Source organism: Trichosurus vulpecula, chromosome 3 (genome assembly GCF_011100635.1).
Source record: "Trichosurus vulpecula isolate mTriVul1 chromosome 3, mTriVul1.pri, whole genome shotgun sequence".
Taxonomy (NCBI): Eukaryota; Metazoa; Chordata; class Mammalia; order Diprotodontia; family Phalangeridae; genus Trichosurus; species Trichosurus vulpecula.
This window is the reverse complement of record NC_050575.1, coordinates 205177055-205203189: the sequence shown is the minus strand read 5'-3', so window position 1 is coordinate 205203189 and position 26135 is coordinate 205177055. Positions and strand designations below refer to the sequence as shown.

The window sequence follows — 26135 nt, the reverse complement described above, 5'->3', positions numbered from 1 at the left end:
TGACCTTTGCTGTAGAAATAACAGAACAAAAATGGTTAACAAGGCATTGATAACACAGGATAAATAGATAAAGACTCCCTAATAGCCTTTGACGAATGCAAGTTAGTTGACTCAGATAAACTGAAAGAGCTTAAAATTGCACTAAAGCTGTTGGGATACCTTGTAATTCCTTCTTTTTTCCTTTAAAAATTAATTTTTAACATTTTTAAAAATTTTGAGGTCCGAATTTTCTCCCACCCTCAATCTCACCCCATACTCATTGAGAAGGCAAGCAATATGTTACCTATTATACATGTGTAATTGTGCAAAACACATTTCCATATTAACCTTGTTTCACCCCATTCCCCTCCCCCTCCCCCCCATAAAAACAAGAAAAATAAGAGTTAAAAAAGAATGCTTCATTCTGCATTCAAAGTTCATCAGCTTTCTCTTTGGAGGTAGCTAGCATTTTTCGTCATGAGTCCTTTGGAATTGTCAAGAATCGTTGTATTGATTAGAGTAGCTAGGTCTTTAACAGCTGATCATCCTTAAAATATTGTAATTACAGTGTGTGTTTTTTTTCAGGTTTCTGGCCACTTCACTCTGTATTAGTTCATATAAGTTTTCCCAGATTTTTCTGAAACTGTCCCTCGCCTCATTATTTCCTATAGCACAATAGTATTCCATCACAATCATATACCACAGCTTGTTCTGCCATTTCCCAATTGATGGGCATTCCCTTGATTTCCAATTCCTTGCTACCACAAAAAGAGCTGCTATAAGTATTTTTATACGTATGGATGCTTTTGTTTTTTCTTTAATCTCTTTGGAATACAGACTTAATGGTGGTATTGCTGAGTCAAAGGGTATACACCAGAGGCGGGAAACCTGGCAGCCTCGAGGCCACATGTGGCTTTCTAGGTCCTTGGGTGTGGCCTTTTGACCGAGTCCAAGTTTTACAGAACAAATCCTTTTATTAAGGGGATTTAATAATAATAATCCTTATTATTTATAATAAGGATTTTTAAATGGTCTCACCTTGATCTGTCTTCCAGATCAGTTGTTTCACTGAGATATTTTACATTTTCTTCATTTTTTATACTTTTGATTTTGTTTTATTGTTTCTTGATGTCTCATAGAGTCATTAGCTTCCACTTGCCCAATTCTAATTTTTAAGGAATTATTTTCTTCGGTGAAGTTTTGTACCTTTTTTCCCTTTTGGTTAAATCTGATTTTTAAGTTCTTTTCTTCAACAAGATTTGTGCTTCATTTACAAATCTGTTAATTCTCTTTTTCAGAGTTTCTTGTATCACTCTAATTTCTTTTCCCAATTTTTCCTTTACCACTCTTGATTTTTTAAAAATCATTTTCTTGCTTGCTCTTTAGCTCTTCCAGTAATTCTTGTTGGGCTGGTGTCCAATTTGCATTTCTCTTTGAGTTGTTGCTTGTAGCTGTTTTCACATCATTGTCTTCTAAGTTTGTGTCTTGATCTTCTCTGTCACCATAGTAGCTTTTTATGGACAGCTTCTTTTTTGTTGTTGTTGTTTGCTCTTTTTTTCCAGCTGATTTCTTTAACTTTGTTAAAATTGGGCTCTTCTCATCTGAGGATGTGTATGTGGGTACAGCCTCAACCTTAAGGTTTTTTTTGTGCTACTATTTTGAGAGCTAGTTCTGGGGTTTGTAATTTTTTGGTGCTTCCTAGGGGATATGATGCAGGGAGAGGTGTGGTGCCTGTTCTTCTGGCCTGCACTCTGGTCCTTACCCAGTGTTGCCAGTTGGTTCGTTTGAAAATCTGTGAGATAGAAGAATAGGCAAAGGATAAGTTTAAATCAGAAAAACCCTTAAAACTGCAATGAGAGACCACATAAGATTTGTTTCTCAGAATGTTTGGTGATGGCCTGTGGCTTGTAATGCATATATACCTCAGTCATGGTTTTCAAACAGCCTAACATTTGTACTACAAATATTCAGTACATCTTAATCTTGTAGTTAATGATGAATTATAGTTATAGGGTAACAGAGGGGAATGAGGAAGCTACTCTGTTTCAGTGTATAGAACATGGAAGGTTATATGAATTCTTATGGCTCTCTGCTGAGAATCAGTTTGTGCTTGAATGTTGAACCTTTGTGGCAGTTTGGAAACAATTTCATGACAAGTAGAGAGACTACATGAACAACAAAATTGTGTGCATTATTATGATAGTCTAGAATAACTACAGAAACAAACCTGTAATGTTTTAAACATGCACGTTTGTTGTCATAAAGGGAAAATATTTTTAATAACTGGACAGTTACATTCCTGCTAAAGATATTATTAAATAATATTTTTAGCATGACCATTGTCATGAATTTGTTGGGAGTTCATGAACCATTAAATGGAAACCATTAATATAAAGAGTATGAGATATATGAGATAGAGAATCAAGACTCCTGGCCTATAAGAACTACTTTTTTCTTCTTTTTTCTTTCAAATTTGATGAAAACTTTATTCAAAGGAATTTCCAAATACATAAGAGGTTGCAAGTTAATGTTAAAAAAAATACTCAGCTGATATATGTTGCTGTACATTCACCACAAACAAGTGTAAAAATCGTCCATTTGTTCAGTAAAAACCACCTAAGGCAGAATTAAAGCAGAAACATTTGACAACTAAGACCAGTAGACATCCATTTAGAACAAGTTCCTGGCAACTGAACTTTTTGGCTGAAGGAGGCAGATGCCACTTGTAGCAGTGAGAGACATAGGAACAGGATAGGGAGTGGGGTGGTGATGGTCATGCCAGATGTTAGATAGGAATGTCAGACTCACAATGAGGCACTTAGGTTGAAAAGCTTAGAGATTATATATCCCACCTGTAGCACTATGATTTAGAATTGAACCCCATGACACAACAACCAAATTCTTAGACATGCTGTAACAGCTCTTAATCTTGCAACGAATTGGGTTTGAATATATAAAGCAGCATGCTAGAAATGCCTTTTTTTCTTATGGCACTGAACTTCTTTCAGGTTTCATCTTATTCCAAGGGCTCCACCCATATCCCCTGTCATCCTGATACAGGCATATTGGTGTGGTGGTGCTCATTAGCTTACTATCTCCCCTGTGATCTGCCTACAGAAGAGAGAATTTTTCTTGTCATCCAAAAGCTGCCATTGTGCCACCAACTTACTAATGGAATATTCACTCTTAGTTTAGTAGCTGTAGATTTTGCCTTTTTCAGTTGAATAGTTGATGCCACTCTTACATCCATCAGGCTGAGGAAGAGAGAATGGGACAAGGATATCCAACACAGGGTGGTGCCCTAAAGCTGTGCTGTTCTGACATGATATCATTGATAAAGGTGACATTGACACTATAGGATTTTCTTATGTGTGGTTCGTGGGGCTGCAAGGGGGCAAGGCTTCATACTTATCTACCAAATTCCAACCAAATAGCAACTATTCGAGTGAATTATCTCAGCCATAATAGTGGCCCTTGGGACCCAAACCATAACACTGTGGTAGAGGAGGCCATCACTGACAGCTGAGGGTCCAAGGACTAAGAGGGAGCTGAACTAGCTCTGTCTTGAACCACTTTTGTTGCCTTGGGCAATATAAAATGAGGGGGAGGGGTTAGACTAGAAAATGTTCTTCTACTGCTAATATTTTATGATTCTAATAAGCAACAAAGCATCCTGAAGTAGAGGTAGGAGACAATATGTGCCAGTCAAGTTGAACTACCACCACTACCCCGCCTTGGAGTCCAGTGGATATTGCCCAGGAACCTAAAACCCAAGAGCTTTGGAAATAATCATACACTTCACACCACCAGTCTTACTTCTAGCTCAGTCCCCACAGTCATTGAATGGGGAAGCAACTGCTATAGAGAAAGGTCCAGCCATCCCCACCATTTGCCAACTAAATGACAGCTATGAGGCGGGCAAGCCAGCCCAGCTGAAGCAGCAAGGCACCCTGTGGGAGAAGGAGGATCCTGACAGCATATGCCAAGCAAGTCAAACTACCACCTCCAGCAGCAGTTTAAATGTTACTTCTCTGCCAACCCTAATGGACCTAGCCCAGAACCCAAGAGTTTTGGGAATAGCAGTGATCTCCAGACCACTGGCCCTGTAGCCATCACTGAGGGGAGCAATCACTGGAGAAGGGGCCCAATACTAGCTATCCCTCTGTCATCAGTGGGTAGAAAAGCCCAAGAGCCACCAGAATGGCAGTGTGGCGCCCCCCCCCCCCAGCTTCCTATCCCAGTCCTTAGAGTAGACCTGCACAACTTGGTAGTAGGTAGGGGCCAAAATTAAAATAGGCTAAACTTCTTTGAGCTACAGATAGGTTTTTAGTAGCTTACTTTCCAAGTAAAGGTATATTTAATGATTAAATTATTTTGCAAATAAGCCATATTTTTTAAAAGGGAAATTTCAATTAATTAATCACACTTATTAAAATTTTTATTTATCCTGAAATTGCTTCTCTCATGATAGGCACAATAGTGACTAGTGGAAGGCAGGTTAAACAGGAGATGGATAAAGCACTTTTACATCTTTACTTTCTTTAACATCCTCTACATTTTTTGTGGGCCCCCAGAATCCTTTGGCAGACCACAAGTGACCCATGGGCCATATGTTGTACAGGCCTGCCTTAGAGTCATCATCCCAGGAATCAATCTCAGTGAAGATATGACCTGGAAAATGCTTCAGTGGGTGCTTCAGCCCCACCTTCTCAGTAGCCATAGCTACTAAAGATGTGGAAAAAAAAAGAGATTCTCAATACCATCAAAATCCTTGGCATTGTCAAGTCATTCGTCATCAGAAACAGATATGATTTTTTCAGTGGAAATGACATTAAAGAAGATGCATTGCCATTTATTTTGTATCCTAGGGAATTGGATCTTTCCAGATGACTTGTAGCAGAAATCTCTTATGTAGTATCTCCTACATTAGAAGGTAAACTCCTTGAGAGCAGGAGCTGTTTGATTTTTCTATTTGTATATCCAGCTTTTAACACAGTGCTTTTTTGCATATAGTAAGAGCTTGATAAATACTTTTTTCATTCTTTCATTCTAAGATATTTGGGAACTTCCATAATAGCTACCTTTCCAAATTGGTTTACTGTATGTAGTTCATGAAACTTTTGTCTATCTCCTTTCCATATTATATTTTTGCTGGAGTATATTCCTTATATATGCTCATATCAGCTGTGTGAAAGTTCTAAACTAAGAACTATGGATTCCAGTTTAATAGCATCCCATTTTTGTCAAATGAAGTTGTATATCCTTCATGTCTCAATAGTAAAAAATTCTTCTTTGGCCCTTCCTTAGTTATCAAGACTTGAAACATATGGAAAGTATTGACAGTCTCTTCATTATTTGTATTTTCTTTTCCTGAACAGTTTTAAGCATTGTTTAGACAGGATAAGTGTATGATTTTCATTATGGGAAAAATAAAAGATATAAAAATCCAGAAGGATTAATTGAATTGATAGGCTTCATAACACCAGCACTATTTTATTTCACTTTGCTTATTCCAAAGTTAAATGTGCATCTACTTTTGGGGTAGGAAGCTAAATACATTTTTGTTTTTCTTGAGTGGCATTAGAATATCTCTGTCTGACTTCTGTAACCTCAGCAAGTAACTTTGTCTCCCCACACCTTGATTTGAAAATTTTCTGTGAGAAACTGGTGAAATTCAAAATTATCATTCTTATTTACCTTGATCCATTCCTAACCAGAGTGATTAAAGTACTCTTTGGTCACTGATTGCTTGCCCACTTGCCTGTTAATTCCTCAAGGTCAGAAGGAAAAGAAAAATCATTAGATGTGATTGGATAATGATGTAAACCATTTCAGAAAGGGAATTATAGTGTTGCTAGCAGGCATATTTTTCCATCTTGGCAACCATTTCTTCTTTTTAATATTTTTCCCTTTAAGGCTTAACTCAGGTGCTTCTTTGTGAGCCCTTTTCTATTCTTCCCACTCACCAGCTGTTATATCTCCCTCCTCGAATTTCTTGTAGTGCTTTTCCTTAAATCTTTCCTTTGCACTTTCTGCTTTATTACTTATAGCATAATAATATGAGCTGCCATTATCATAGTTATTATGTCTTTTTCTATTAGACCCTGTGTTCAAAGTGCTTACAATTCATGTCTATTTATCTTAGCAGATTCTTAGCTTTAACAGAGTGCCTTTCTCCATGGTAGGCACTTAATAGATTTTTGTTGAAACATACTGAATTTTGAACCTCAGAGATTATTTAGTTCTCTCTGCCATTTTTTTGTTAATTAATGGTCAATAAAGTAATTTTTTGACTACTCACTTTAGAGCTCTTTCATTCATTCTTTTCCCAAGAACTTCATTCAAAGATGAGCACTAAATGATTCCTGATCAAACCTTAGATGATAACATTAGATTTTTGAGGATGTGAATTTGGGAGGTAACAAAGTGTCAGAAGATATAAAACATCCTGAAACTGACTTATAACATTAAAGGAACTAACATGAGATAATGTTAGTTCATACCACTTTAATAAATAAGATTAAAAATTAAATATTATGGCATGTTAACATCAAATGTTATGATGGGTAAATTGGCCTTTAAAATTTTTTGCTGAGAAAATCTTATACGAGGTTGGGCTTAATGTATATACCTCAGATATCCTGGCAGCTGAGTCATCTTACAGTTTTGTAGGTTTTTTTTTTTAATTGGACTAGTGATTTTGTTGCATAAGGAATTCCCTCTTCTAATGTAGACTAGCGTCACTGAAATCTGTTGGCTTAGAGTTACCTGGAGACTGAGAGGTTTAGAGGCATGTAGCTGGTCTCAGTCTGAGGTGGGGCTTGAACCTACCTGAAATATTCCTGACCAGGCCAGTTTCTGCCTCTCAAAGTAGTCATTATCCCCTCCATTTGACAGAAGAGAAAATAGCTTCATCGAAGTTGTGACTTGCTCAGGACATGACTAGCTGTTTGCCCTAGCCAGCAAGTGTACATATTTATTACCAAGTCCATGTTAAGAACTGGAAACAGTTGTGGTGAATAGCCTTGTCACTAAGTAACAGGCAGGCTCCTGACCCAGACAGCAGAGTAAGCAATGAAGAACCATCTTTTTTCTTTAGGATCTTAGATGGGTTAGAAATGAAAGTAGCTCTAGCAATGACCTTGTTTAGTCCTCTTATTTTACAGATGAGGAACAGGACCTAGACAGTTTGAGTGATTAACCCTAGTCATGAAGCTAATGGCAGAGGAATGACTAGGACTGAAGTCTTCTTCTAGTGCTTTTCCAGAATATTTTGTTGACTTAACTATAGTTAATAAAATTTTACCGAGAGAAAAATAAGCCTATGAACCCTAGATAGAAAAGCCTTTTGAGTGCAAGAATATTTGAATGACTTCTTTGTTTCTGAGATACTGATCTCCAAGCCTGATGTCATTTGTTGATATATTCTTCATTGCAGCACACCACAAATGAAGGCTAGTCACAGTTTGTAACTAATAGCAGTGCAGTCCTGTATATATTTCCCCCTGGAGTGGGGTAGCTTCTGGTGAGCTCCTTCCAAATTGTGTTATCTGACATTATTGATGTCATCACAGAGAAGGCAATAAGCTCCATAAATCTTTCTCCCTGCTGAGATTATTGCTAAAATAAAACAAACCAAAACATCTAGCCATAGTGACTGACTTCTGGGCTTTGCTATGAGGGAAATACTGAAGGTTTACAGTTGTGGTATTCTGAATCCATTAGTATTGTAATCAATCTGTTAACTCATTACTTATTTCACTTTTCTTATCTATGTAAAATACAATTATTATTACAAGTCAACCCTTGATTTTTCACATTAATGAAGGTGGAACTACCTTTAGATTCGCAAAATGGTAGATGCTTCCAAAATAGGCCCATTTAGCTGGAGATTCTATGATTCTTGTCACTTGATTAGACTTCGATGTATTTTTGTATTTGCATTTCAATATATGTGGTTAATGTTCTGGGAATTCACTATTCTAACAGAATAATGAAGCCACATTATGAAGTGGAGGCTTAGCAAAAGCTGGGCAGCTCTCCAGCTTCTGCTTCCTGACCCCTGCTTAACTTAAGTTCCCTGCTACTTACTTCATGCTGGGAGTAGACAGCATTCTTTTTGATAGAAAGCACCAATTTCTCAGGAGCAGGAGGACTAGGTTAAGAATGTGGAATTTATAAGGTTTCTCTTCTTTATTTTAAGTATGTAGTATGGCAACAAATCAAATGCTTAAGGAACAAACTGCTCATGAACTTAACAACCAGAATGTTGAATACTGCCTACCCAGAGTGCCTAGATATGTCTGTATTTCATATGCATATATTCCTTATGAATTCAATAAATTCAAGTCAACAGTAGACTAGGTGCTGAGGGAAATACAAAAATAAATAGGATACATCACTACCATAGTCATAGTCAGCAAGCATTTATTACGCACTTACAGTGTGCTAGGCACTGTGCTAAGCTTGAGGGATATAAAGAATGACAAAAACTACAGTTTCTGTCCTAGAAGAGCTCATTTTAATGGAGACAACAAGTAAACAAATACATACCTACAAGATATACAATGTAATGAGAAGTAGTCTCAGAGGGAAGCCTTTTCACTGTCTGTCTCCCATTCCTCAAATGCTCTCCTTCCTTGTCCCTGCCTCTTGACTTTGGTCAGGACCATGCTCAAATCCTACCTTCTGCAGGGGGCCTTTCCCTGTGTTACTTAGTACCTTCCCCCTAAGACTACCACCCATTTATACTGCATATAGACGGTGAGATGAAGGGTCAACTTTGAGAACAGCAAACATGTCCATATATCTAGTTCTGAGAGTGCATGGAAGGAAATAACATGTAAGAAAAGTAGGAATGGGCCAGGTTGAAAAGGACTTTAAAAGCTAAACAAAAGATTTTATATTTGATCTCGGAAGTAATGGGGAGCCATTATAGCTTATTGAATAGGATTGGTGACATGGTCGGACATGTTTTAGGAAGATCACTTTGACATCGAAGTGGAAGATGGACTGGACTAGGAAGACTCTTAAGGTAGGGAAACCAACTGGCAGGCTTCACTGGACTGAGGAGACCTGAGCAGACTAGTGGCTGTATGGATGGAGAAAGAAGGGAGATTTTGCAACTTGGCTCCAATCTACTCTTCATGCACTTTATGATCCAGCCAGACTTGCCTTTTTGCTGTTCATTGCCCCATCTCCCATTTCTGTGACTTTAGATATGTAATTCACCATATCTGGTATGCTTTCCCTTTTATCTCTTCCTCTTAGACTCTCTAGTATCCTTCAGCAGGTGGCTCATGTGCCACTGGACTCATGAGGCTTTTCCTGATTCCTGTAGCTGCTAGTGCCTTCCCAAATTACTTTGCATTTATTTTGGATTTCTTAGATGTGTTTGTATTGCCTCCCCCAATAGAATGGAAGTTCCCCCAGCGTAGGAACTGTTTCATTTTTGTTTTTCTATCCCCAGCACCTAGCACAATGCCTGAAGCCCAGTAGTAAGTGTTTAATAAATGTTTATTGATTGACTGAAGTGCCTGCCTCGGGCTGTCACACTTGTGTGGCCCCTGCCAGGTCTGCTGTGTACATTGAACTGGCTTCCTAGGAGAGAAGTCTTAGGTAGGAAAGGACTAGAAAGAAATGGTACCCCTTACCTGATGTCATTAATTGGTTCTATGAAAACACATGAAATGATGTTGCAGGGGGAGGCTAATTCTACAGGGAAAATGGTACAAATGGAAATTCAGCCAAATAATATCATCATAACTTTTTAGTTAGGTTTAAAAGAGTTAAATGTATTAATTGTACATCTATAACCTCCTGTGTTTGACTTATTTGGGACCAAGCCCAAATCCTAGGATCCTAAATGCAGAACTGGAAGGGACTTCAGAGGCCATCTAGTCCATCCTCATCATTTAACAAGTGAGGAAACTGAGGCCTAGGGAGGCTAAATGATTTGTCTAAGGTCACACAAGTGACACAAGTTAGAGTGAAGATTTAAACCCAGGTCCTGTGACTACAAAACCAGTGCTCTTCCTACTGTATCATGCTTAAATCATGAGATGTGAAGTTTCTGGGAATTTTTCACAGATTCACAGAATTTCAGAAGTGGAAGGGACCCTCGCAGCCTTCTAGTACAACCTGTACCCAAGCAAGAATTCCACTACAACACACCTGCCAAGTGGCCATCCAGTCTATATCTGCAAGCTTTCTACTTCTACCCATTATGCTTGGTTTTGCCCTCTAGGGCCAAAGAGAGCAAATGTAATCCCTCTTTCATGTGACTGTCTTAAAAATGCTTGAAGGTATGACATAGATGAAGATCCAGCAAAGAAGACAGGGAAGGAGTGGTCAGACAGATAGTAGAAGAGCTAAGAGAGAACACTATCATGAAAACATAGAGGAATATCCAAGAGGAGAAGTGATTGACAGTATTGAAGGCTTCAGAGAGGTTAAGAAGGATGAGGATTGAGAAAAAGCCATTAGACTTTGCAATTAAGAGATCATTGGTAGCTTTGGAGAGAATGGTTTCAGTGAATGATGATGAGGTTGCAAGTTAAGCTGCAGTGAGTTTAGGAAAAAGTGGAGGTTCCCACTGTAGATGCTATAGAAATCCTTTTAAAGGTAACTTAACTGTCAGGGCACAAGCACAGTATTGCATTCCCCTTATTATCCCAAATAAACATAAACTGTTATCACAGCTTCACCACTGTACGTATCTCTAGGAGGTTTCAAAGAATGAATGCTCTCTTTCCCATTGCCCATTTGTTACAAAAGAATTTATCTTGGGCCTTCTTTTCGATGAAATGAAACTGCTTCCTTCCTAGTGCTAGCTTTCAGTTGCCATGACTTTTGGTATCATGAGTATTATGTTTTCAGGAAAAAACAAAACAGAAGATGAAGATATAACATAAAACTTAAGAAAAATACATTAAAAACACAAATATCGTGTTTCTTAGAGGCAATTTGTGGCACAGTGGATTGAGTGCTGACCTGGAATTGAGAAGACCTGAGTTCAAATGTGACCTCTCTTTGCTTCAGTTTCCTCAATTGTAAAATGGGGATAGTAACAACATCTATCTTGCACGATTTTTGTGAGGATCAGATGACTCATTTGTAAAGGGCTTACCACAGTGCTGGCGCATAGTGGGTGCTATATAAATACTTATTTCCTTCCCTTTCCCTTCAGGACAATATTTGATGCATTGTGCCATTGTTAATGTTTTGTTAGAAGTTACTTTTTTCAGTGTGATTTATGAAGTTGATGCATTCTTAAAGGTGTTTTTTTTTTAAATAGAGCTAACCTTTTTCTGCTGGGGAAACAAATTTCTAAAATTATAGCATTTAGCCAATGGGAAAATAGGACTTGATTTTTAAATGCTCTTCAGATTTCCAGGAATACATCTACTGTATATAAAGTCAATTAGACTTATAAAGCTAGATGAAGTGTTTTTCCTTTAAGTACTACAATTCAGAAGCCGTTCTTATTGCCACATTTGGATTGTTGGTTAGGATCTGGAATCTCTGACCTAAGTCACAGTCAGCAGACTGACCCAAGCAAGCCAGTTTGCTTATCAAATATCCTTTCTATAATAGGTGCACCCCTTTTCTTCCTTATGTCATGGATTCTATAGTAGACACACAAGGGCAGGCATTCAAAGCAAGCAGGGGTGGCAGCTAAAACTGTATGACATTTCCTGCCTCCCTTCCTCCTACACCTCAGAATGTTAAATGAGAATCTTTGGGTTTCAGGCAAGCTTCTTTCTCGGTTAGTGAAATGCAGTCTTAGCTCTGGCAACAGTGCTGATGGCTTCTCATTTCCCTGGAAGCCTCATTCAGGCACATAAACCAAGTAGTTAGCTTGCTCGTAGTGTTAATTTCTTAATCAAGTGGGGAAACTGACAGGTTTTCCCACTCACTACTGGGGGTGTCTGGAGGCAGGCATTCCAGTGAGATTGCTGATACCCGCATATTCTCCCTGTTACAAGAGCCTTCAGGAAAGGGCACTGTAGCCCTGGTTTTTGTGTGACACTGGTTTTAAAAAAGTAAAATTCAGTTGCTTTTTTTTCTGACAGTGTTTAAACTTATTTTGCCTAGTGGGCTTATCTTTGCTCATTATTGCATACTCTTCACTTTGGGTTCAAAGTAAAAGCTACAAGGTAAGTGACTTTGACATTTGGTATCTGAAATAGGGTAAGTGCTGAGAACATAAGAATTAATATAAGAAGAGAATTGTGGGTACACCAAGCCTTAAGTTATTGCCAGAACATAAAGGAGAATTAGTCAACATTTTCCACTGGTAGCCAGAAGTCTAGTATCATTCCCTAAAGTCTATGCCTACTGATTGTTTTGACATACATTCATGTGTGTCGTCTCCACACCTCCACCTTACCCCTCAGTGAGATGAAATTGAAGCTTGAGTAGGCAAAGTAGCCTGAGGTAGTAGAATCCCAAGGAGGATATTTTGCTGAGTTATTTTTTAAAATTATGTTGTAGAGAATCACATTGCTATTAAAAAAGGAAGGGAGAGAAAAATACACATTGAAAAGAACTAGATTTATGTTTCCTTAAAAACATCTTGAGCAAAGCAGAGGAGTACAAGCATTAGCAGTGGCTGAATGATATTGCATCAGAATAGCCTACTTTCAGCACATTATTTTCACTCATCTACTGGAACACTATACAAAGGAGGAGGTGATACTTGGTGATATGGAAAGTTCTTGTTCAATAAAGTATAGCAGCGATTTGGGGGAAAATATTTCCATCAGATAGCTGTAATAGAAGTCGAGTCTGAGAGCCAGTATGTAAAGGGAATTGACATAAATACATACACACACACACACACACACACACACACATATACATATATTGTTGTTGTTGTTCTTGTTCCTTATTAGAATATAAGCTTTTTGAGGAGAGTGGCTCTCTCTTTTTAAAATATCTGCATGCTTAGCGCTTAGTATGGTGCCTGGCACATAGTAAGTGCTTAATAAATGCTCATTCATACCTTTTGACCCAGGGATACTATTACTTGGCATGTTGTGTTTGTCCGTTCTCAAAGAGGACCATGACATCAGGGAAATGATGACATGACTTGCAGTTGACTTTGATTTGAGTGAGGGAGGGCTGTGCAAGGTCACCAGCCTCACTTTCTCCTCCAGAGCCATCTGGGTCCAGTAGTTTGATGTTCACCAGATAGAAAAATATGCCAAAATACAGCAGCACTTTTTTTGTGCTAGTAAAAATTTTTTAAAGAAAGTGAATGCCCATTGATTGGGGAATGTCTAAGCAAATCGTGGTATATCCATGCCATGGAACAAATACTGTTGTACCTTAAGAAATCATGACTGTCATTCAGAGAAATGGAGAATGACTGTATGGACTTTTGAAAAGTGAATTTTTTTTTTTGCAAAAGATCAGTGTGCCCAGTGACTGTTACAGTGTTATACAAAAATAGCATGAATAGCATGAGAGAGCTATGCTCATAATGATTCCAGGGACCCCTCCAGCAGAGAGTAACTGATAATTTCTCTCCACAGAGAAATAGTGGTGACTAGGGGGAATGGAATGCTGCATATACTTAAAAATATTTTTAATTGACATCTTTTCTTTTTACATAGCCCAGATTGTCTCCTGTATTCCACCCCATCCCCACCCAGAGCCACTTCATTTTTTTTGCATGTATTTCTATATTTCCTTGTTTTGTTAATGGGTTTTGCTTAACTATTGCTCTTTGTTTTCTTACAAAGGAGGGGCATCTGTGGTGGGAGATGTATATTGAGAGATAGTCATTTAAAAAAAAGGCAGTAGAAGTTCACACACACACACACACACACACACACACACACTCACACTCACTCTCTCTCTCTCTCTCTTCTCTCTCTCTCTCTCTCTCTCTCTCTCTCTCTCTCTCTCTCTGTTTCTCTTTCTCTCTCTCTCTCTCTCCCTCCCTCCCTCCCCCTCTCCCTCTCTCTCTCTGTAGTTAGACTACCCTTACCTATCTGCTCTAGTCTAGGAGAGGTAAGTTTGGTGGAGCTGTGTTTATTGGAAGCTTTTTAAGCTAAAAAGGAGTTTGATTGTATGTTGATTTATCTCTTTTATCTCAGTGAATTGAGGGGAATAGAGCTCTAGGCCAAAGCTTTTGTGTGTTCTCTCCCTCCCCTCACAAAGCACTAAGTCTCATTATAGATCCTCTTCTAATATCTTTAGAAAATGTCCATTGGCACTTCCCCTTCCCCTCACCCCATTGTTGCTCTCCTTTTCTGCTTTTTGTAATTTCCTCACACCAGTTTCATAGTTCTAGGATAACATTTAGCTAATCTAGTAAATTAACTGTCCATGGAAGAACCTCTTATGGAACCTCTCTCTAATTCTTTGACCACATGTGTGTAATATATAACACGAATAGTCTCCAAATAAATAATAATTTCGTCTTTGGAAAAGATTATAGTTTAGCAACCCCTGGAAAATCATTCTAGCATCAATGGAAAAATATGTAAAATGTTATGCTACTCATCAAAAAGTTATATTCTAAGACTATAATAGTCTCTGGCCTCTGAGCTAGGAGATGACTTGTTCTGGGGCTATCACAGAGCTGGGTCTTGAGGTTGATTTTAAATGGTCTGCCATTTCTCCTCTTTCCAGGCCTAGAAGCCTAACATTAAAAGTAGTGTGGTGTAAAGCTATTTTGGGCCTGTTGGGAACTAGATTTAGGGGGAGAAGGGAAAGAGTGTTTGTTCACCTTGATAGTTCTATTTACACTTTAGAACTTAGCTCAAGGTCTTTTGTCTTCTTTAAATCGCCGAAAGCCTTGGAAGAAAAAAAAAACATCCTATTTATCTTTGTCAGATCAACTCTATAGATTGACCTGAATTTTTCTACATAAAATTAGGGTTTTAGCTTATACCAGTTCTAGTTCTTGTCCCTTGCTGTTACATAATAACAGAGTAAAGTTAAACTTTACTGGCTATCTGCTGTAGCCTGAGCAAGGTATAGTGGGAGAACTTAGCCATCACTATACCTGGAATAAAAATCAACCCCTATATTGTGAAAGTTTTATTTTTTAACCTTTAAAAATAGACTTAAATACCATGATATACAATCCATAGTACTTTGGATATTTAGAACATTGTTGGAGTCTTGTATCTTGGGCTTGCATGAGATCCCCTGGAGCCTCCTGCCCTCTCACAAAGCCTCATGGGATTGTGAGGTTTAGAATTATTAGAGCTGGTTCAGGTGTGAAAGAATTCTTTTAGACCTTCTTTGTAGCCATTGGGAACTTTATTGACTCAAAAGCACACAGACCTGAGAGTTAGCAAGGAGCTAAACAAAGGCCCTAATATAGGAAAAGAATCAAATTTATATAGACAGAAAGCTATACATCCTGTAGGAGGATGATGTAATTTTTAGGGTTTCTAATGAGTTGGAGATTTGGGGACAGGATGAGGAAGATGGATGACACAAGATAAGGGAGACAGGGAAAATTTTATGATCCAGATTGGGGGGAGACAAGGAATTTTATGGTCCAGGACAAGAGGGAAGTTTTATGGTACTTCAAGATAAGGGGAAGAGACTTTAGGGTGCCTTCAGGTTAGAGAATAAACTAAGGGCTTCACAAAGTCAACTCTTAATATTATTTTTAACTCTTAGGGCACTGTTTGTATCCACATCAGGATGGCCAGGAATTGAAGCAGCTTTGGAAGGAATTTGGTAGCAGTTCACAAAATGAAAACTGACTTCATGATACCTGATAAAACATTGTGCCCACCTACTCATCTCTCTTTGTTCTTCTTTCCTCAAACCTACTCTTACAGTAATAAGCAGAATAATCAGTAAAAATTATGAGAAAATTTTTAAGAATACATTGCATTTATCTGTGGTTTAAATCTTAGTATTCTGTATGAGTACTAGAATATAAATGCCCTGTCTTTATAACCACCTCCAGAACCACTTACAATGTCATGCATCCTGTGGGCATCAAGGAAAAATATTATTACTGTATTGATTAGCTTGCTTTATAACAGGACTTTCAGCCTACAGGATCCTAGGGCTCTTTACAAATGACACCCTAGTGTTACTTCATTTGCTGCAGTGTATATATTACTTGGAATACAATGTGGTGCCCTTTGAAAATCTAGAAAACAATATATTTAAGTGGCAGAGTATGAGAAGTCAAAAACATAAAGTAGGACTGATGATTTAAATGAGGCGCAGGATGCATTTACCTCACTTTTATTGGAATTTGGACAGGTTCCAGTTTAATTTTTAAAAATATGTTTATTTTCCAGGAAAATAATATCACTCTCAGTCTAGGGGAGGAGAAAAGGGGACAAAGGGAAATAGTTACTCACTTCTGACTCTGATGAGGGTGCAGATTGTTTCAACTAATGAAACAAAGTGGTCAGTTAACAAATAGCAAAACTTTAGATCTTTTATGTTCTTTATCATTGCACAATAAAACCTTGTATTTGCTTTGCAGAAATGGTAATGGTCATACTCTAATGATTTTGTCTCTCTCTTTTTTAAACAGTAAAACAGTAGTGAAAGCTTTCAAGGATTTTTTAGTTTGAGATTTTGAATGGCCCATTTCATGTGAATCATTTTCTAGGTGGGGAAATATGGTAGTGTCTAGGTAGTGAATGAGAAGAACTTTTATGTTCAAATATGTTTTCCATCATATGAGCCCATTTTGTACATGTGCGTACATATATGTGTATGTCTATATTATTTATTTTATTTATATTTATCTGTTTGTTTATATATGTATATATTATTTATATACATAAACACAGAATTCTACCTTGCAATGAGGAAAGTCAAAGGGTGTTTCCCACTTAAAAGGGTTTTCATTGCATTGATTGGAGGTCTAAATTTTGTCCAACTAAGTAAGCATAGGGTCAGGATTTTCTACTTTGGAAATTCTCAGTGACTGCTCTATAAATATGAAGAAATTACAGAGTCCAGTTAGGGAAGAGTAAGCCAACCATAAGGTCTGGAAATTAGAAAATCAATATAAATGTGGATTTTGGTAAACTGGAAGTAATCTCCATTGTCTGTTATCTAGTCCAAGCCACAGAGAACTGGCATTCTGAGGAGAGAGTGGACAGGATTTAGGAATCTGTTAACTTTATTACTCTTTTCCTCCTCCTCCCCAATCCAGTAGAGAGAGAAGGGCTATTTTTCTGTAAGTGTATTTGCAGGCTGCTTAGCTGCCAAAGTAGTTATGCCCACAGAATGATCACAGTTCTATATCTTATGGTTGAACCCTATTTTGGGGGAGGGGGCAAGATACTTCCCTTTATAAGTTCTCTCACAGGCGCATTTCTATCAATACCCCCAATAGTTCATTAGAAATTATAATCTTTTGTACTAAGCTTATAAGACAGAGTTTCTTTGAGTTCTGACCCACATTTTAATCCCACAGGGATTCTAACTGTGGGAGAGAACAGGAGAATGTGAACATCTGTTCTTTTTGAGCTGTCCTATTGATTTATTTGGCTAAACTTTAGGATTGTGGAAGGTGACCCACTCAGAACAATAGGTGATATTTTAAAGCCATATAAGATCCAGGATAAATACTACCAGAGCTAATAACTGGGGTGTGTGTGTGTGTGTGTGTGTGTGTGTATCCATCCATATATACATTACCTGTCATCGGGGGAGTGCCAAGTATTCCACATATGTTAATCACCAGTTTGTTTGGTTTACTCATAGGAAATAGGGAGCACATAGGAAACACTTTCCTCTTCAGAGTAGGAAACTGAGGCACACACATTGTCACCAGTTTGTAGTCTTAACTTTAGTCTATTTAAGACATCTGGCACACCTAAAATTTAACTCAGGAAATCATAGATTTTAAAGCTGGAAGAAACCTTTACAGATCTCCTTGTCTAATGCCCTCTGTAAAACATGAGAAAATTCAGGCCCACAAAGATGAAATGACTCAAGTTTGCTCAGCTAGTTGGTGGTAAATCTAAAGCTAGAGTTCAGGCAACCTCACTCCTAGTTCAGTGCCCTTAAATCTCATGCATTTTCTCACCAAGGCTTCTCCATATGATCAGACATCATGTTCTAGTTTGTAAGCTTGCTGAGGGGAAGGACCATGCCTTTTTTAAAAAAAATTAAATATTTTTTCCCAGCATTTAGCCCAGTACATATTAGGTAATAAATGTTGTTAAATTTTGAATCCTTGGTTGCCCCAAGGACTGATTATCATGTCTTCTTGAGCCTTATTATTTTCCTTTGCTTAAACTCTTAAAACCATCAGTAGAAGTAAAAGAAAATAAAAAATGAAATCAGAGCATTTTACTACATAATGCCTCTGGTTTTAAAAACAAATACAAAAGTGGGTAAAGTTGTTGAGTGAAATGAGATACTTGGATTATTGGTGAATTTCATTTATCTGTACTATAGTGTGTGGTTAGCTGAGGAGTAACCACAGTGTACTTCATCTCATTTTCAGACTTCTCAGATACTTGAGAAGCTAGCTTGAGCGCTGAACCTGGAGACAGGAAGATTTGAGTTAAAAATCTATTCTCAGATACTTACCAGCTGTGTGACCTTGGGCAAGTCACTTAATCCCTCTGTCTGCTTCAGTTTCCTCAACTGTAAAATGGGAATAATGATAGCAGCTACCTCCCTAGGTTGATCGTGAGGATCAAATGAGATCAAAGTGCTCAGCACATTGCCAGGCACAGAGCAAGGTCTCAATAAATGCTTGTTTCTTTCCTTCCATTTACTCTGTATATATCTTATATGTACCTATTGGAGTGCCTCTTTGGTGTACTACTTTTATTCTTAGCTCGCTGTTTGCTCAGACATGCTTAGTTCGGCAGCTTTCTATGGTGTTAAGGTAAAGTCTCCCTTTTGGCTGTGTCTGTGGCAAAGACCTTGTATTCTTATGGTGTAGCAGGTACTGAACGACTATCTGGGATATGAGAGATTGAGACTATACTCATCCACCTGGTGCTCATTAGGTAATTTGTAGAAATAGAAAACAAATGAATGGCTTTATGAATTCATTTGATTTCTTTTTTTAATTGACATTTTGGAAAGACTCTGATAGACTTTGCTTTCCATTTTACCAAAGCTTCTTCTAGCATCTGTGTATCCTTTGTTGGATTATATATGTACAATAACTGGCAGTAGTTATTTCACTCTGTGGCTCACGCTCCTCTAAGTAGGCCTGTGTCCCACCACTTTACACAAATGGATTGATAATTCTAGAATTGATCCATTAAGTTGCTGGCCTTGTTGATTAGCAGTTGTTGTCACTTTCTTGTACTTAAAATTGTTTCTGTTCTTTTCTGTCTCCAGATTAATCTGAATAAGGTTGGAGAGTACTGGTGGAGTGCTATCCTAGAAGGAGAGGAGCAAATTGACATTGACAAGATAAACAAGGAACGTTCAATGGCAACAGTGGATGAAGAGGAACATGCCGTACTGGATAGACTGACCTTTGACTACCACCAAAAACTACAGGGCAAACCCCAGAGCCATGAGCTGGTATGAGCTCAGATTGATTTTCCTATATAGTATCCTTTGAAGAAATACAAGGAGATACTTTCCAAGCAGCAGCTTATCTTCCCAGCAAATGCTGTAGGTTTTATTTCATGCAAATATATAGGTACAGTAGAAGAGCTAGGAAGAGAAAAAGAAATATGGAGAATATAAAGAATTTAGGGAATTGCTTAGTTCAGTATTGGGAAGAACTGCTTCCTCATGTTGTTTTCTACTTCTAGGTATCTGGTACTACCTCAGAAAGCAACTTCCTGGCAGTCATCACTGTAGTTAGTGGTGACCAGGACACGCACACACCCTTCCTTTTACCCCTACATCATGTCCTTGTTTGGATGTGTTACAACTCACATTTTCTCTGGTGCCCTGGAGTGAGAAGGAAAATGAAATTATGCGGGTGTCATCAGGACTAAGAATCTAAGCACTACAGATTAACATTGATAAAATAAACAGGGAATGTTTGGTTATGGTGGATGAAGAAGTTTGTGTTGTACTGGATAGATTGACCTTTGACAGTCATAAACAACCACAGGGCAAACTCTCCAGAGCCATGAGTCAGTCCAAGCTCTGATGGGACCCAGTACTTTCATTGGTTTTTTTGGGTAGTCCATTTTTTAATTGGTGAAACTTCCTCCACTGATGCAGATCAGCAGCACTTTAGAAATATCGCATGTAGCTCAGTGAATAGGAAGCACTAGGGTGTAATTACTTTAAACTAATAACAAAGATGATTGTTAGCTTTAATGAAGTGCATCGTTAACTTACCAGCCCTGGGCTAGTCAGAGAAGCCACTACATGAACTAAGCCCCACTTCACTGCATGTGACCAGTAAGGCCTGAGAGCATAAGCAGGGTGTTATGGAACCCTCCTGCTGTCAGCACTTCACATGCAAGTCCTCTAAGTAGAAAGTAGTAAGGTTTCCTTTGAAACTCGAAGAATATGAATGCACCCACCTTTTTAGTGGGAGTTTTTTGGGGAAAAGGGGAGCAGTGGTGAAAGTAATATAAAGATGCCAGCCAAAACCAAACATAAACTGGTTAACATCTGCCCATTATAGAACCCAATGTAAACAGACTACTAGTGGTAAAAATTGGCCAAGTGAATGTATAAATTCTTCCTTTCTATTTTTGTAATCCTAAGAGTGGGTAGTTAAGCAGGGAAGAAAAAACTTGCTTTTCTCAGAAATTATTTTTAACTTGGCATTGTCCCACATAAGCAGTTAGTACCATTTATTTGAACTTCAGTGTGACAGTGAAATGGAAATTAAGCAGAAAATTTAGACTTGTGTGCATGTGGTAGAACTTGGGGGATGCCTGACCTAATATATTTATTCTTTATTGTTGATTTATCCATTTATTTTTGTATTATAGATGGGGCCAGTGCTGAGCATGGTCCTTGGTACATAGAGCTTTATAAATGATTATTAGCCGACTGAAGGAAGCACTTCTAATGTTCATGGCCTCCAGATTTTCTTAAAAAGCCACCTTGCCTTATGCCTGATTAATTAGACTCATATGACTTCATAACGAAATCCACTGCCAAGATCTCTACCCTTCGGGATACTCAGACAGTAATTGTCAAAGCTCTTCCCAGCCCTTTTTTACACTCAAACTCAAAACTAATTTCATTAAAATGTACTCCCTTTTCCCCCAAATTCATATATAAGTCTCTATAGGTAACTTTATCTTTTTCTTTATATTAAGAACCATTTACAAGACTTAAAGAACTAAAAACTTAGTGGAATGTAGTCCACTGATGAGGTTTTTAAGCATGCCTCATATTCCTTAAAAAATATCCATACAGTTAATTCTATATGTATCCAGTATAGGCAGTTACTATACCTAGCACCTGAGAGTATCCCAGATCATAGAATTTAATTTAGATGGCCTTTAGATTGTAAGGACCTTGTATTTCTGAAAGGATTCTTACCTTTGCACATATTTGGGCAGTTAGACTTAGTCCTACTTAGTTGCTTTTCCTAGGTAGTTGCCTTTATCCAATGGCTATCCAAAATATAGAAGAGATTTGTTTGCAAGCTTTTCTTTGGACCTAATACAAGAATTCCTTTTTTCCGTCTGGTTAGTTTACATTCAATGGGATTAGAAAATACTTGTCATTTAGTTAATATTTGTATATTTGTATTAAGGTTAAAATGGAGTACCTAAATTCCAGCTGCCAAAATTAGGGCTTCATATGCCTGCTTGATGGTTACCAAATGGGCAATCTGGCAAGTCTACCAGCTTATCCAGATGTGAATTCATAAGAAACTGGGTTGTTAGAAGTAAAATTGAATCTTTTGTCATAAAGAAACATTCCAAATTAATTTTTTCCTTCTTTCAATTGTAGTTTGATTATTATTGATGGAGTTTGTAAGAGCAACAGTCAGGTGCTTTATGGACTAGAGTTGAGTAGTACAAGGAAAATTTCATAATCCAGTTTATAAAGTTCATTGGAATACTTAAAACAAATCAGGTGTTTCCATCTAAAGGGGGATACTTGATTACTGACTGCATCCACTCAGTCTGCTCTTTCCCATCCCCACTGTCTTTGGTGCATTTCTTCTCTGCCTTTACCTCTACCACTCTGTCTTATTTCAATTGTCCAGTCTTTCTAGAAGTGTCTGGAATAACTCTGACCTTATTTTGAATCAAAGGCTCAGTCCTCCTTTATAAGGCCCTGCTTTCCAGGAACCTAAGCTGATTCTGAGAGAGTTTGATTTCTTCTTACTTTAATGTCTTGTCCATTCACTTGCTTTTTTTAATTGCCTACTACATGCCAGGGATAATGCTAGGTACTGGAGTTACAAAGGCAAAAAGTAAAACGGTTATTGCCCTTATTTGGTCCTCAAGGAGCTTACTTTCTATTGTTTTGAAGTTATCCATAAGCAAAGAACTGCTCATTTGGGGGCTAAAATGGTCCAACATAAAATGGGGCTGTATCCTGGTCAGGAGAAACTGCCTACCTTTTCTTACCACAATAGTAGTCTTTGAAGATGCTCCATAGGATTAACACACAAGGGTCAAATGATCCTGTGAACAACTATCACCTTTTCTACCTCCAAAGGCCAATGTTATTTTGATTTGATTTTGGAAAATCCAGCTTGACCTTAATTAATAATGTTAATTGATTAAGTTAATAATGTTTTGAAACTTGTCTAAGGGAAGGTCAGGGGTGTTTATCTGTTCCAGAGTGAACCTAAATGTCCAGGCTTTACCAAGAGTGAACTCAAATTTCCAGGGAGCACCAGATTTGGCTCACTTTCCTCAGGATTCTGCAGTCTACACACAAACCAGGAACAAAGTTTCTTAGTGCCAAATTAGAGCAGAATTAGTTTCCTAAAGTGAGAGAAGGTAATGCCATTTGCCTCCCTCACATTCATGAAGTGTTAGATTATCTGATGACATCATGTGGTGCAAATGGGATACTTTCTGTGCATTATCTCTTTACCCAGTAGGGTTTAGTTTCCACTTTGTGTATGGGGATTACTTGGCTGTACTAAGGTTACTTGGATGGTGAAGTATCAACTCTTTGCCTTGTTGGTAAAGAGAAACAGTGAGGTTCGTGTTTGTTTCCCTCTGGTCTCCTCAGAAAGTGCGGACTGTAAGGTTTAAGTTAAGAATACAGGAAGTTTTCTCCCTTCTTGTATAACTGAAAGGTGAATGAAATGAAAACTGTTGAGTGATAGGTAGTAAAATGAAGACCACAAGGACCCAGAGAAAACCTTGTCCTCAAACAGCACAGACATTAAAAACTAGGCCTGCAAAATTGTTTATTTCACTTTTCTGTTTCACCAAAAGTCTGACATATTTATTCCAGGTCCATATTTATATCCAAGCTTTTAACAGTGATTGGAAATGACAATGCCATTTACTGTATTTGAACCATTAAATGATGAAACAGACATAAAAAGCAGGCTTGTGTCCGTTATAGTGTGAGTTTGTATCATTTTGATACATCTAATTACATTTTTACATATGAAGAGCAGATAAAAGAAGACTGCTTTGAAAGAATCATAAGTCATAGCTATTGTTATTAACTGACAAACTTCCTCTAGTATTATAGTAGTTCACACTTATAGAGTATTGTAAAGGTTTAAAAGCACTTTACCTTTAATGATCAAGAAATGACTATCTTTTATCTGTGAAGAAAAGAGTTTGGGCATTACTCTTTGTTGGAGGTCATTTGCTTTGTGGAATTGGCAAAGTCATAGTTAAACTGTGTGTTATGAGGAGGCAAGACCTGGGAGTCAAGAAGACCTAGGTTGAAATTCTATTTAATTTCTCTGAGCCTCACTTTTCTCACTGTAAAATGAGAATGATAATATCTGTAGTTTGTATAGCACTGGGTTGCTAAATTCAAATGAGATCATGTATATAAAGCACTTTGAAACTTTTAAATAGATGCCAATTATTGTCTATAATACTAATATTTTCCACTTATGACAACTTCTAAGGCATTATAACAATATGATATACCCTTTAACTGTTCCTATAGTACAGACTTTTGGCACTTATATTTTAGGTAGATACGGACTACTTGACTATCCCTCAGTCAAGGAACACATATAGGCTATCCTATGCCTAGTACACTGATTTGTATCCCAAGGAAGTTCTGGATATCTGACTGCTTTCTTAATTTTACCAGATTCGCAAATTATGTTTCTGGCATTCCAGGTAAATTGTGAGGGTTTTTTGGCCTTAAAGTTTTCTTTATCTGTAAAATGAGGATAAGAATGCTATACTGGCTTTGGAGCTGAATTTATTGTGAAAAAAACAAAACTTTGTAGATTTTAAGTGCTATATATATAAATGTGAGTTATAATTATTAAAGTGATCATTTCATGACAATATTCTTGTCATAATTTGAAATTTTGTACGATCACCTTGCATTTTCTTTTTTGGGGTCAATCAATTACTTTAACTGTTTTCCATATGTAGTTTAGTCTAGAGTTACCTGTCTCAGAGGCAATAGTGTTCTATCTAGATTGCACTCAAATTCTAGTGTTTCTTTGCCTCATACCTTATCTGTGGTATTTATAATTGCTATTAGTAAACATTTGTTAAATTTCTGCTATGTACATTCTACCATGAACCAAAAAGTAGGCATTCACATGATCTCTATTCCTGAGAAAAAAGATAAGGTAAATCTCTCTCTCTCTCTCTCTCTCTCTCTCTCTCTCTCTCTCTCGCTCTCTCTCGCTCTCTCGTCCCCCCCCCCTTTCTTCTCGCTCTCTTTTTCCCTCTCTTCTTCTTCCCTCTCTCCTTCTTCCCTCTCTCCCTCCTCCATTTCTCCTTCTTCTCCCCACCCTCTGCTGTGTGGATAGTTTGGGTGAGCACACTTTTAATTAGCTGACTATTCTACACTCAATTCCTTGTTGGCTTACCCCTAGTGAAGCAAAGTTAGCCTGACTTTTCTTGAATTTCTGGCTTTGGACTAGCCCTAGAACAGCCCTGTCCAACCTTAGGTTTTTATTGAAACAATAGACAGTATATTTTGATTTGCCATTTTAGTGAGAGCTCTGTGGTAGCTCAGCTTCATTTACTAAAGCATTTATGTAAATTTCTATGCTTGTAGGCGGGCTGCATAAATTGCACTGCAGGCCGCATTTTGAACAACCCTGGCCTAGAACATATTCTTACAGTATAATTACAGGTCCCTTACCTTTCTGTAATTCCACAAGTAAGCCAAGAATTCCCAGAAATTCCTTCGTATGTAAGTTGGTGCATTCCATAGACGGCCTCTGTCTTTTATTATTGGGCCCTTTAACTGAGGAGTATGGCTCTAGGAGTGGCACCTAGAGTGTGTCGTTCTATTGTTACACTGCAAAAAGCAGCATTTGCTGCTCTGGGAACACAACTTGACTAGCAAGGCCATTAGGGTAAAATCTCTAATGATAGAAAAGATCTGATGAAGATAGGGGAATAGTAGAAAAGAATGCTAGACTACAATGGGGTGGGTAGTATTGAGGCAGCATAATCCTCAGGGAGAAGAGGATCCATTCAGTGAAAGTCATGTGGCAGGAGTAGAAATGATCAGTGATAATCAAACGTAAGAAACCTCAGTGTTAGAATAAATATATGGGTATTCATAGCCTTTAAAAGGCAGAGAGAAATCATGCATGAGTACACAGAGTACATGGGTAGGAATTAGACTTCAGTGGGAAGTTCTCCCAATGCAGTGCACTAGAAGAGTGAGGCTGCCTGAAGTGGGCCTCTGCCAGAGAGGCAGGGTGGTGCCTGAGGTGGATCAGAAGCAGACAAGCACAGACCATTCTCCATTACACACAGGGAAACTTCTCTACCATCTATTACTGTAAAATTGATTTAATTTCTAAAATCCTACTTTGAAGACAGTTGATTTTTTTTATTTTTTTAAGTTTTATTGATGCTGTTTGTTTTTTATATCAGCTATTTTCTGATACACTATTTCTATACCCTCTTACAACCCTCCTTTATGACCAAGAAAAACAATTAAGAAAAATCAGCCAGCACGGTGACTGACTTTATAGTATATGCGATTCTGAAACCATGAATCCCCACTTCTGAGAGAGGAAGAAAATGTTTTATCATCTGTTCTTTGGGACCAAGATTGGTTATTGCATTTAAGCTGAGAGTAGCTGCTTTTTTGTGTTATTGGTTACG

General features: G+C 37.8%; 1 protein-coding gene across 1 annotated transcript in view; it reads left to right on the top strand.

The window, feature by feature from the left end:
* Positions 1-26135, top strand: part of NUDCD3 (NudC domain containing 3) — a 132822-nt gene that overhangs the window by 97097 nt on the left and 9590 nt on the right. The window contains exon 5 of the mRNA XM_036751758.1: positions 19294-19482. Within this exon, the coding sequence (XP_036607653.1) occupies positions 19294-19482 (189 nt within the window). The remainder of the gene's footprint in view (positions 1-19293; positions 19483-26135) is intronic.